The sequence below is a fragment of the Limulus polyphemus genome, unplaced genomic scaffold (genome assembly GCF_000517525.1).
Source record: "Limulus polyphemus unplaced genomic scaffold, Limulus_polyphemus-2.1.2 Scaffold2478, whole genome shotgun sequence".
Lineage (NCBI taxonomy): Eukaryota > Metazoa > Arthropoda > Merostomata > Xiphosura > Limulidae > Limulus > Limulus polyphemus.
In genome coordinates this window covers 161,732-176,156 of record NW_013668088.1, presented here as the reverse complement: position 1 = coordinate 176,156, position 14,425 = coordinate 161,732, and the positions used below count along the sequence as shown (strand labels likewise).

The 14,425-nt window shown below is 31.6% G+C and overlaps 1 protein-coding gene across 3 annotated transcripts in view; it reads left to right on the top strand.

Moving 5' to 3' along the window:
- The first annotated feature begins 2,443 nt into the window (after positions 1-2,443).
- Positions 2,444-14,425, top strand: part of LOC106467074 (39S ribosomal protein L30, mitochondrial-like) — a 21,916-nt gene continuing 9,934 nt past the window's right edge. Inside the window, exons 1-2 of one of the 3 annotated variants that reach the window (XM_013927391.2) lie at positions 2,444-2,515; positions 11,849-12,067. In XM_013927391.2, the coding sequence (XP_013782845.1) occupies positions 2,513-2,515; positions 11,849-12,067 (222 nt within the window). In that variant the 5' untranslated portion in view covers positions 2,444-2,512. Of the gene's footprint in view, positions 2,587-2,892; positions 2,941-11,848; positions 12,068-14,425 lie in introns of those variants that run through there. The other 2 variants (XM_013927390.2, XM_022395188.1) reach the window with 2 other exon arrangements.

Below are 14,425 nucleotides of genomic sequence, written 5' to 3'. Positions count from 1 at the left end.
GACTGGTGTGGCGCCCTCTAGTTTCTAGAACTATCTTGTTCCTTCATGAATGCTCTAGTATTTACTAGATAGGGTAGGCTGGGATATAAAAGAGGGGAAGGTAATTGAACTGCAGTCACAGGGTATTGTTGAAGTTAACGTTCGTTCGTTATAGTGTTTGTTTTAGCGCGAATATTGAAATAAGTGTATCGTAAAGTAATATTCGGAAAGAATAAACCAGTTTTATTAAGTAAAGACTTGTGTCGCTTAAGTTTCGTCGGAACGAAGTTACGGAAAATCAATTAACAAACGGAGACGTAACATCATCATTAGGTACAAATAGTTTACATAGATACAGAAATAAATATATAGTATGGAACAAAGAGGCCACATTACCGAAGATTGTTTAACAGCTTAATTAAGGTATGTTGGTGCCCCGAGGTGTTGGTTTAGAGTAGGACTGTTTTGTTCAGTCAAGATAGTTTCCTTTATTCTGCGTTTGTTAATATTTGGTTCTTTGTTTAAAATTACAGTGTTTTGTATAGATACACTCTAGTTTTTAGTTACAATGATGGTAAACATGGAATGGTGTATACAACGTTTGGTGAATCTGGTTTCCAATTTTCTTCCGGTTTCTCCGATGTAGAATTCTGGACAGTTATTGCACATTATTTTATAAATGACTTGGTATTGTGTGATTCTATGTAATTTTTATTTAGTAATGATTTTAGTTTAGGGGGGGGAGGGATATTTGGTGAATTTGAAGTCAACAGGAATTTTATGTTTAATGTAAAGTTTTCTCCAATTGTGGATTATTTTTGAACTGATTTCAGGGATAAATGGTAATGCAGTGTAATGTTGTGTTGTTGTTTGGTGTACCTGATGATGATATAAACGTCTCGAAACGTTGTGAATTTATGATACAGTTTTCTTCATCACACATTGAAGCTGTCTCCAAACTTTAATTTTCTAAAAAGTTGGTTTCTCGTCATCAAACTTTGTAAAACCTTGTGAAATACATATTTTCACTCCCACCCTTGCACATAGGGTTAATCGGACCTTTCCGATTGTTCGAAGATTAATTCAGTTTTAGCTTAATGTACCACAAGATAATGATTTTGAAACTGATGTTGTAGATTTAAGTGGTTATCCAGATGGGTCTGCTAAGAATTTAATTAATAATACAATATTGTTACGACAGCGGAAGTCACGCGACGCTGGTGACACCTGATGAATTTCTCGAATGATCATGAATTTTCGGGGGAGTCGTAGTGTGTTCGAGACGCCCTCTTCTTTAGTATATAAGCCTTTCAGAGAAAGCCTGCGGAGATGAATGAAGAGAGTTCCGGGTAATTTACGATTCTGTTTCGAGCTAGTGTTTTGCACTCTTAGAAAGCGAAGTTATCGAGATTGTGAATCGCTGTGATTTATAGCGTGTATTATGAAAGTAGTTAGGTTTAATGTGACGAGAAACGTGCTGATTGTGAAATTACTGTGTACTAAAAGTTTGTATCGAGAAACAATAAACTGGGTTAATCAAGAAGGGATTTGTATCGCTGAAGTTCCTCGGAAAGAATATATACCGGAAATTAAAAAACAAGCAGATACGTAACAGTATTATCACTTGAAAAACTTGATTGGATTTTGTAGTGATTCAAAAAATAATATGATGGGTTAATCAGTCTCTTTTTTTTAATTTTTTATGAACAAATATAATTTTCCATGGATTTGCATTGTTCAGTATCATGAATGAAGAGAAATAAAAAACAGAGAAACGAAACATATTATCAGTGTCACCGAAACAACTATCCATTCTTGAACTGAAAAGAGAAACAATAAGCATCAGCACGTTTTGAGGTGGATGCTCATATGAAGAAAAGGTTCATCATGTAAAAGCCGTTGAGTGAACTGACATCCACTTGTATTCGGAACCTAAATAAATTAATTTTGATGTTTCTATTTTTGATTTGTATTCCCACGGAGAACATGTTGTTTTAGTTTTTATTTAGGAATAAAAATGTTTCGATAGAAACCTTGTAAATTTTAGCTTAAAGCAAAAGTTGACTCTTTGCGCATACAAGATCACAGTTGCAATCGGTAATGAAAATGTATGACTACCATTTACAATTTAACTATATTTTGTTTATACTACTCTGTAATCACATAGAGAATATTGTTTTATTTTTTCTTTATGAATGGACACATTTTTATTGTAACTTTAGTGCTTTGCGAATTAAAATTAGGATTTTTGCATATATGTGAATATAACATTGTAATTTTCATCAGTTTTAAATATATCTTTTTTACATATATGATGATAAAAATTAACAAAATAGGTAGTAAATCAGAGAAAATGCCCGAAATTTATAAAGAGTTTTGAACAAATTATAGTAGTTATAGAACATATTTCATGATAATTAGTTGATTTTCTAGAATTTATATCCACGGCGCTAGTATTTCAACCAAATATTGAGTTTTAACTCCAGTAGTTCGAACAATATGGCGGTTCTTAGACGTCTAGTTTATGGAATAAATGGTAGTTTTAATTTGGGTAATATTTCGTTTATGGGCCAGAGCTTGTGTAGAAACCATATAATGCAACATAATGTAAGATAATATCACTTTAATGATTATTATATGAATAATTACTTTTATAATGTTATCCCAAAGCTATATCTACTCGTAAACCAACATTTTTACTATATTACTTTTAGTTTTAGTATTTAAAGTATTTTTTTTTACGTTTTAGTTTTTACCAATGCTAAGCTGTGACGAGTGTGAGAGTTAAGGGTTAACAGAAAATGTAAAAATCAATAGTAAGGATATATTTAAATACATTAAGAGTATTGCAGCTGTATTGCTTCAATAAAATATGTCCTGAATTATGAATACCTAGTGTACAACTACATGTAAAATTGTAAATGCATTATGAAAAATTACAGTATAAGTGTGAAATTAAGAGTAAGTAAGAAGATGTGAACAAACTGGTTTTTCTTAGTCATAACAACTAGGTAGTAAATAAAAAAAACACTAGATAATGATGTTAGGGTGATAACTACTAAGTTTAAGGTATGTACTAATATTATATAAAACTTAATTGGTGGATGCCTTTTAAATAATATTATTACATGCTGTGCTGTAGTGAACCATTTGTTACAATTGAGGGTTCATATTGGTTTTCTAATCAAATTGTCACTGTGTTCTGGGTTGTATTTATTCATTATTAACTTTAATATTTTCATAAATAAAAAATGTTATATTAAAACATTAATTGACTTTGACTATGATTGATAACTTGCTTGGAATGGTGACTATTATGTAAAGCTTTGTCTTACTTAAGTCGGCTGCAATTCTTTTAAGTGGCCGAAATAAGGTGCTTCTCCAATGCAAGCTTACTATATATATATATATGTATTAGTATTGAAAGTAGAGCTGATAGGTTTTTGCTAATTGATTGATAAATGGCCCCATTGATCAATTAGTACAGTGTTCATCAAACCAGTTATGTATAAACAAGAAGAAAAAAAAGTTGGTGGGTGCTGTCAGCTAGTTGCATTCAATTTAGGGAGCAATTCAAAATTAGTGACATTGGTGGATAGCCTTAGTACCTTTGCCATTACAAAGAATATGACGAAAAATTATTTCATTTACTTACTTGGAATAATTGAAAACCATAATTTCGTAATCATAATTTCAAATAATTGATTGTTGAAATAATCAAAAGCAGATATACTTGGAAATACTAATTTCATTTCATTGATTATTTTTGGACAGTCTATCTAACTGTAATTTTGGTTAATTGATTTTTGGAATAATAAAAAATGGTAATAATCGGAAACAAGAATTTGATCAAGTGATTAGTTTATATAATACTAATCAATGTAATTGCCACTCATATTTAATCAATTACATGCTTTGATCGATTACCTATGATTACATAATTGATTAAATACCCTGCTCTAATTGCAAGCAGTATCAATTACATGTACATAGATATGTGTATTTTATAAAAACATGATTACTATCATATATATAATGTATTTGTAAAGTACATGTTTTATTCTATTTATATGGAATACCTTAAGATAATATGACTTTCAATCAAATACAAGCTTGTGCCTCTTGAGATGGTCACTGCTAAATGATGTAATTTTGTAGTGTTGAAAATTTAAATCTTTGTTAGGTAATGTGTCCTGAACCTTTGAAGGTCAAAATGTACCATTTATTATAGCTCTTAAGTTATTTTTTTATATATTATTGAAAATTGGTATGCATTATCATGCAGTTGAAATATAAAGGTTTTATTGACCAACAAGGTGTCCAGTTTTTTTAAAATGAGAAAACTTTTGAAAATAATGGAATGCAATAGTTAGGAAAAACGAGATATATACAACATTGTTAATGTGTATAAGTGTAAATCTTTGCTTTGTTGGCTTGGTGATGTATGTTCAGCAACTAATGATGTACAAGTTGACTTGTACTATTGGCAATTTGAAGTTATAAGTTCAATAAATATTTGGTTTTAGATATATGTAAAGGAGTTTTTAGTTCTGACTAAAGCATAGTATTTGGAACACACATGAGATTTATCTTTTATTATTAAACTGAAGTTGGGAAAAGTTAAAGAGGACTCTAAATGATGAAGAATTAGTTAATGCTTTGTTCATTAACATGCAGTAATTTAGAATTTGGTGTAATGGCATGTTTCATTAGCTTTTTTCTTTTCTTGAATTTTCAACCAGAACAGAAGTTGCACATGAGGGCTAAATGGCCAGGTCAGGGACCATTAATTTTGGATTATCAACCAGATCTAATGGCATATCCCATCAAAAGATATGTTGTTGTTTTTTGAAACTTGTAACTAATATAGTCAGAAGTTTTCGTGAATCATACTGAAACTTGTAACTAATATAGTCAGAAGTTTTCTCCTTTTCTGAGCCTAAATGTCAAAGAGAATCACAATTTCAGTGAAGTATAAGACTGAACTTATTATAGATATGAAAATAACTGGTCATAAAAGTTTTTGCATAAAATCATGTATACATCTATATAAGTATGTTTGTGTTTGTCTGTCTGAAACTTTTCTGGCAAATTTACCACACAATGGCACAATATCATTGTCATCATGTGACAACTGGCTTCAATTTTAACTTCTTTTTTTTCTGCAAAGTATTTCATACAAACAACACTTAAACTACATGTAATTTCATAAAAAATTAATATTACATCAAATACAGTTGCTATGGGCTTTCTCTACTTATTTAGGTCTAAAATATGCATGTGCAGTTCATTCAAATCCACATGTTTATCACTTTGTGAACATGCATTCAGACATTTCTGCATATTCAGCTAACTTTGCCTTCATTACAACTTTGCATTTACTTTACTTTGCAATAATTTAGCTTTGGTTCATTTCATAGACTGTTATAAACACCTTTTAGCTATTTTTTCTTTAGTGCAGATTTTATTCTTTTGTGAGTTTGTTTCAGCTTGTAAAAGCATGCCACACACTGAATGCTCATAACTGTTTCATACTCTGTACACTGTTATAAATATCTTTACTATACTTTATTGTTAACTTTATGTGTAGTTTTATTAAACAAAGTTGTGTCTACATGAGTTTGTTTATTTGACCATGTAGTGTTTTCCAAATAGACAAAGATTTATCGATCTAATGCATAATACCTGCTAGAAAATATTGCTTAAATGCCTTGCATGAAAATGATAGAATAAAGAAAATTCAAGCAAAGAGCATGAAAAATACTACAAATGTTTTGAGGGTTGTGGCTAGTGTTTATGATAATAGCTTCCGATCAGATTAAGCTATATACTTAAAGTGAAATTAATAATCAACCTAGCCATCACTATAGCTAATTAAGTATATTTTTTATTCATTTCTAGTTATTAAGATTATAATGCATTGTTTCTTCAGTTGGGTACTTTACTGTTAATATTTTTGGCAGTAAGTATTTAGTTCTTTATATTAAAATTTGTTTTCTATACAATTTAAACTTCAGTTATTTAAAATAACATTTTTCACACATATATAATTAACAGTTAATTCAGTAAACCTTACAAATAGATGACCTTAGAAATGCTAATTTCTTCTCCGCACCACAAACAGCTATTGTCTCGCACTCAAGTCTGCATAAATTCCTGTGTATACTACAAACCTTGAACACAGCTTCTATCCCTACAAGTGGCAATGTGTATTGTACTAGCTTATGATGTAATCGTCATTAGACTATAGCCCTTCACCATTAGGAGGGTGACATATTCTCCATGCACACTATTCACCATGAGCACTAGCATTTGAATGTAAGCTCATTCTTTCCTCATCAGTGCTTATCTTGAGATGTGTTTTTCATAAGATTTGCTGGAATTATTGTACGTATTATTTTAACCTTTCATTATTATAAATCTAGTAGTTTTTCTTTCCTTAATTTTTTTTGATTATATGAAAGAATTGTACTAGTTTAAACTTACTAGTTAGAACTTTCATTTGAAGTATATTCAAATTGATTTTCTGTAAATTACTATGTTTATTTGGTTCTTCCTTTTGTTTAATGTAACATATGGGTTCCATCCAATATTCATCATCATCATTAGATCTATTCACCATCACTGTACTTGGCTAGTATTCTAACTCATAAAAAAAATCCATCTTCTATGTATTTTACAAAGACAGACCCCCACAACATCAGTTTCAGGGATTAAGTGGATTATATATTTATGTTCCTATGTTTCTAACGTCTCCCAAGGTTTTTAACACTCATTCACAAAAGTTATCAAACACTGTAATGGTGACTGGAGACACTGATGGTCAGTAATATTACTGCCATTGTGCACCACATGGTTGGTTTCATCTCGGATCCAGGATTCCTGACCTCCTACTTCTGGTACTGTAGCTGAGACTGTCCCATCTTGTATTTCACCACTGTGGTTTCCATGTCTGCCTTTGCTTGTCATTCACTCTTCCTGACATGGATAAGGCAGTCTCATTTTTGTCCTTCATTGCTTGGATTCCACAAGTATGTATCTTTTTGTTTTCCCTTTCTCTAGTAATTTTTTTGCTCAATCTCAAACTCCTTTTTTACACAAGCCTCTTTCACCTAATTATTTTCTTTCAATTTAGGGATCTCCCCTTTATTCCTTTTTTTTTTCTCTATCCATTTATATTCATTTCTTACCTAATTTCTTTGTTCAGTCTCGTGCATCACCTTCACATGGAGGCTTTCAATTATGATCGTATCGGCTTTGTTGGGACAAATTGCAAATACCTGTTTTCCAGCTTGCACTCGGGATTCTTCCATTTTGTCCCATTTACATTGATTTATTTGTTTCTGGTTGTCCTTTGTCAGGTTTTCTTACTTTTTGACTTTTGCCTCCCTCTGTCTTGCAGCTTTTTTTTTTTGTGGTTTTTGGGATATTTCTTATACATTGACATCATGAGCTGATGCAGCTTTTCAACAGTCATTTCTGCTCACTTTGGTTTTATTGCCCTTGAAGGGGGCCCCACTAGTTTTCTCATCATATATGGCCTTGTTGGATTGCCCTTCTTCTGTTCTTTGTCCTCTTGTAACTATCCACAGTCCTCGTTTTTTGAGAGCTGGCCATTACAGGTCATGGAAGTGATTTGTTCCTAGAACCATCTCCTTGACTCTGGTCCTATGGGGTCTCTGCTTTCCCTCTTTGACCGCTGATGGACTCCCTTTACTATGGCTTATTGGGCTCCTCAGGTTTTTCCCACAGAGGAGCCAGTATTACCCAACAAGGTGTACTTATCCAAAATACTCATCAAGTGTGAGGAATACAGAAAGTGTTAAGACCATCCACCTCTGCTCAGTGCCTGCTGTTGAAATGGGGTTCTCTGTAAGATTGCTTCAGGGTGTCTATTTATTTTAATTTTAAAAAAATAGCCTCAGATGTATGCTTGCCCTCACACCTGGCTTATGCCTTTTCTTTTTAATCTCGGTAACCCATTGCACTGTCTCAGTGTAGGGCCTAGTTACAGATGATTGTGCCTGATGACACAGTTTAAACCTATCGAGATGGGTCACGTGTCAAAGGCCATATCATCACGTTTTGATGTACATTCAAAATTGTATTGAACTACTATTTTATGAATATATGTCAATAAGTTTGGTGTCAAATTTTAGCATTATACATTAGTTAATTCCTTGATTTAAACGTAAGTATTAAAAACACAGCTAAACATTGATTTTTGTGTGTCACATGGTATGTTGAATGCATGGTTCAAATTAGATGTTTGTGATGTCAAAATAAAAATTTTGTATTTTCATACAATTTAGGAACTCAAATTACCAATATTAACAAGCTAGAATATAAAATAAGAACCTCTTATCTTTTCTAGCTGCTAAGATATTGCTCGTACTGAATCAAACACAGTGGACCCCACCCACCTCTTTTCATTGTTGGAAACACTTCCTTATATACACTTCTATATGTGACATGTGAATAACCAATCAAAAGCTCAGAATGTCCCCCTAGTTGTTTTCTCAGCCATTTTGATGGGTTATTGTGTTAATAACATTCTTTTCACACAAGATTTCAAGGGGATAAGGGAAGTCTTTAGTGAGCTTGAAATTTCATATTTGTTTAGACCCAAATACAGCTTAGTTACTATGCTTGATAAATTGTAGTGGAATTCTATGGTATCAAAATAGTAATTTATGATTTTTTTATTAAAAAATGTATATATTAAAATCTAAAAAAATGTTCTTTTCACATCCTCCACGTGGGAAATTTCATAAGGCTTAGCAAACGAGTACAAAGGTCGTAACTAGAAGAGATAATTGTTTGCTTGACTTCTTTATTTACTGTTTTTTGTTTCAAGAAAAATAAGTTTAAGAACTTATTTGTAAATAGTATTAATGTATATACATATATAATGTATAATAATTGAAATGTGACTGTATTTTACAAAATACTAGTCCACTAAAACACAGCCAAGACAGGTCATTTTGTAAAGGCTAAAGGTCAGTTTTATATTATTGGATATGGTGCACATGCGTCACATCATTGTAACTACTGTATTGTTAGCCAGGCATGGCTGGAAGGTCAATATAATAAAAATAATAAATATATATAAATGTATAATGTTATGAGGTTTAAGCTATTTTGTCTAAACATTTGTGTTTTCATGTTATAATCTATAGTCATTCTAGAATGCAAAAAGCATAATTTAAATTTATTTCCTAATTTGTTTGTGGTGGTTATGAGGCCGGTCAAATTGACAAACTCAATAGAATTAGGGTAGAGAAAATAGCATACAAAGTATAAAGTTTTACCGAAAACAAGCATTTGAAATGTATTTAGGAGGTTGTAGAGATTACACAAATAATATTTGAGATTTGTAGGATGAACAATAGTTATTAGTTATCACTTTGCACTTGGACTGGTAGCAAAACAGACTATTTTCACAAACAAATCTATAATAATAATACTTCATTAAAAAATCTGATTTTTTGTGTGCAAAAGACTTGTAATCTTTACTTAAAGTCTACCAAATTTTGTGAACATACACATAGAGTATTAAAAGTTATAGTATAAATACTTAACATGTGCAAATGTGTATATGAACTCGTGTATATTATATCAAGCCCATCAAGGGTTAAGCATCTTTCCAGTGTTATCTCCCTACATAGATTCCTTCCTCCATATTTCTTCTAATGGGATATGGGAGAACACTTGCTTTTCCATTTCGAGGCCACTGAAGAGATCGATATGGAGTGTTTCTCATTGGGTGATGCAATCCTACTGGATGCATCCTTCATTTGTAAAGTAGGGCTAAAGGTTTGGTACAAAACACCCCTCACCACATTATGAACCAGGCCATTTCCGGTAGTTCAGTCCAGCTAAATGAGTCTTGGATTTGCTTTATGACACAGGTCTGGAATGCTTCTCCCTGCATCTGATTAGTAGTTAATATTTTTCCTATATGGACAGCCTGAGTTATAGCCCTAGCCATATTACACACTTGTGCTCAGCTGCCCACCTGTGAGATAATGGCCAGTTGAAATAGTCTTAGGTTCTACCTATCTTAGCGATACCTTAGCACTATGCAGTTGATTCTGTTGGCACTTTTTGACTTTAATTCCTCTCCTTACAATGAATACCACAATGACATTGAATGAAGAGTATTCTATGCTTGAGGTGGGTGCAGTCTCCCACCAAGTGCTGCCTCAAAACGTTTCCCCCCCCCCCTCATCTTTTTGATGTCGCACAACTTATGAGCTTTCCTCATTCTGTTGCTGTTTTTAGGAAGGAGTTTATCTTTGCATCAGCCCATACCCCACCTTTAGTTTGGTAAGAAGCATTTTTGAATTTAACATTTTCTTTGTGTGAAAATGTATTTTGAATAGATGTTCATCTCTCTGCACTACCTCCCCCTACCATTTCCACTTCTGGAACATTTAGTATGCCTTGTCAAGAATGAGCCTCTGTTCAAATGCTAGTTAGCGCTCATGGGAATTACTGTGCATGAAGAATGTACCACCCTCCCATTGGTGGCTGGCTATAATCTAATGATGACTACATCATAGGCTGGCACAATAGAAGTTGACGTGTAGGGGTGGGTGTGTTGTTCAAGGCTTATGGGATGCTCAGGAATTGTACACTTGAGGTAATAGCTCTTTTTGAAGTAGAATGGTGAGTATCTATTCAAAATATATTTTTAGGTAAGGGAAATGCTAACTTTGCTACATTGCCATTTAATGTGAGATAACATTTAATTTTAAATATTTTCCTGTGGAATTTCTATTTAAGCACTGGCAATGTAATGATGCTACATCTATTTTGGACAGTATTGTGTATAGTGCCAGAGCTGACTAAGCATGTTCCATTTTCTTTGGTAGATGTTTTATTATATCGTAATAATACTGATGATAAACCTAACATCATTTGTTCCCAGTACGGGTTGTCAGTAAGAAATCTATTTAATAGCGTTTCAACTACACTTTGTTTGCTGTACATTGCTGCCAACAAGATTTTTCACTCAGTAAAAAAGCTGGATTACAACTTCATTATGTAACGTCAGTATAATCAGTTACCTATGAGCAATAATTACATCAGTTAGTCAAAAGTATTATGTAATTGATTAATCAAAATTATTGTTTCCAATTGTTACAGTTTTTATTATTTGAACAATTTATTAATCAAAATTCTAATTATATTGATCAGCATGAAAATAGTCAACTAATCAAAATTAGTGCTTCTGATTATTCCAACAGTTGATTAATTGAAATTACAATTAAATTGATTGTCATGAAAGTAACTAATTGAAATTTGGGATTCTGATTATTTCTATTATTGATTATTCCAACTATCCAAGTAATCTAAATATTCTAACCAAACTTGCCTGACCTGTCTGTTATGGAAATACTACTATCTGCCACTAATTTTGAACTGCTGACTAGAGAGCAGATAAATGACTGCTAGCACCTGCCTCATAATTTTTTTTTTTACTTGTAGGTACCATGGTTTCAGAAACATTGTGCTAATTGATTAATCAAATGTAATCAATTAATAGGGTTATCAATTTAGCAAATAATGCTAACCACCTAGCTCTGTGATATTAAATCACAGTAAAACCTTTGATAATTTTACAACACTATTCTCTACTGGTCCAGTATACCTCACAATAAGAAAAGTTAATAATACTTTAATCACTTTGGTCGTGCTAGAGTACATTAAACAAATTAAAGTTGAAATATTATTATACATGTTCGTTTTCCATTGATGTTGAAATATTGTGGATAAAACTGCTTCATTCTCTGTCTGCTGTTTTTTAATTAAGTATTTAATTCATTTAAAATTTTACTAGTAATTGCTTTTCTTCTTACATCAGGTTATTAAGCCAGAGTGGTCAGACTTTAGGTTTATTGGTTATGTACAAGATGCAGAGGAAGAACGAGATAAAATATTTCAGCAAGTAAAGGAGATTCGAAGGATGAGAGAAGGTTCATTCAATCCAGCTAAATTACATTTAGTCCAGCGAGTTAAAAGTTTGTATGGCAGGCCATACTGGGAGAAGTTAACCATGAAGAACTTGAAGTTAGATGGAAAGGTAAAGATAAACTAGTCATAACCATTTGTTCATTGTTAGAATTAATGTTTTGCATCAAGTGATAAAATGAAATTGTATACAAATGATTGATAGCTTGTATATTTTGTAGAGAAATGTCAGATCAGATTGTCACTTCATCAACTTAATATTTGCTAATGAGAAAATTTTTGCATTAGAAAGGAAAGTTTTAATTAGAGTTGTTATATGTGCATTTCATATAGCCCATTGTACTCTAATCCATAGTAATGAAAATTGTTTTACTACATGAACATAAATAAGTAGATAAGTCCCATCTGTAAAGAGAGTTTTATATATATTTAAATACATGTTATTAGAGCTGTGTGATTAATTGATATAATCAATTGTCTGTGAACCTCACTTACATTGAATAGTGTTATATACAAAATAATTGGTTAATCAGAATTTTGATTACATTGATTATTGTCATAAAAATAACACACTAATTAAAATCAGAGTTTCTGGTGGTTATTGTTTTTGATTATTCCAACTATCCAAGTAATTGAAATATTGCCATTATGATTTCTCAAATTGTCCTTTTTTTTTTTGCCCTGGTGATTAGTTGCCTCTGGATTCAAGGGTTCTGGGTTTAGTCCTAGTTGCCACTAGATATATTAACACTTTCAGCTATGTGGGCATTGTATTTCTTTCTTTCTTTTTGAGTTATGGCAAAGTTACCAAATCTGTTTGCCACAATAAAGTGTAAATTTATTGTGTTTTTATTTTATGTTTCTAACTTGTAATTGCATAACTGTAATCTTTAATGTTGAATAAGGTGTAAAACTGCTTGGTTCACATAGAGTTACATTGTAATTTATAATTTGCATAACAGTATGACGAACCATAATAATGGTCCATGATAGGGACTGCAAGGAATTTCACAAACTTCTAATAGAGCATTTGGTCAAAAAGCACCTTAAACAGTAAAAATTCAGTTCAAACAACACTTTAAAATCTTTACTATTGACTGGTAAGGCTGTACACATATACAAATGCACAAAATAAGCATGCGTGTTAGAAAATCTGCTCAAAACAGTCTGTTTGTAATTCTTTTGAAAGTTACTATTATTCTCTTGCCAACCTATAATAAAAAAGTTTGGTATATTGCACTTAATCCTTTCATAGAATACTAAATAAGGTACTGCGAAGTTTATAGGGGTATTGAAAAATAAATTTGTTTCTTCTATATTTTACATTTTACATAAGCTAAAAAACATCATTATTCTAGTGTAAACAATGTTATTATTACTTTTTGGAGTTAGCTTTCTTATAAATATATCTGGTGTTTCCTGAAAAAGCTTAAATGCAGGGTGAAACAGGAATTACCAGCCAATAATAGATGAATGTTAGATGACTGTATATATGAATGTTAGATGACTGTAACATACAGATACTCAATCCTTTATACACTATTCAGTTGGTGTCTTTAGGGGAGCCAACATGTATATTATGTATGAAGTGAAGGACTAAAAAGAAATTAATACACAGTATTTAATTTTATTACACAAATTTATACAGTAATTACTTTAAAAGACACAAAGGTTTATTTAAAGCAATGTTTTAGACATATATGTTTGATTTGAAAAAAGGCTGTTTTTCTACTGGTAAAATTTTATACATACTTAGTGGGGGGCTGTGTCTTAGTCTAGGCATATATTTGTCCATTATTATGGATTATATGTAAAGAATTTAGTTACACAGAAACTATAAATTCTCACTTTATTCTCAAACAAATCTCCAGCTGCAGCTTAACATTTTACATCTCAAACTAATGTTATCAAATAGTCAATAGCTACATTAAATCATCATGAACTGTCAGCTAGCTACTAACTCTGTATATTATCCTTACAGTGTATAAAGTTAGCTACGATATCAAGTAATCCTCTGCCCACAGTTGAGTGTAAAAAAGCCAGCAAACAAGATAAATAAAAAAATTAGAAGTTTAAAAACCAGCAAACAAGGATTATAGAAATAAAAAAAGTAAGGAAACAAGGCTGGAGACACTGTAGACAATATTTACTCAAACTACAAGTTCTTATTTTTACTTCACCAAATGTAATTTTAGGTGACAGCAAGGAGCCAAAATAGGTTTTTATGTATTGTTGACATTTTATAAATTATGCAGGGACTTCAGTATAAGTATGTTTCCATATTATAAATTATTCAGTGACTTCAGTGTAGGTATTGGTGCCACATTATAAATTATTCAGGAACTTCAGTATAAGTATTGTTGACATTTTAGAAATGTAATCAGGGTCTTCAGTGATAAGTATTGTTGACTATATTATAAATTATTACAGGGACTTCAGTATAAGTATTGTAGTACATATTATAAATTAT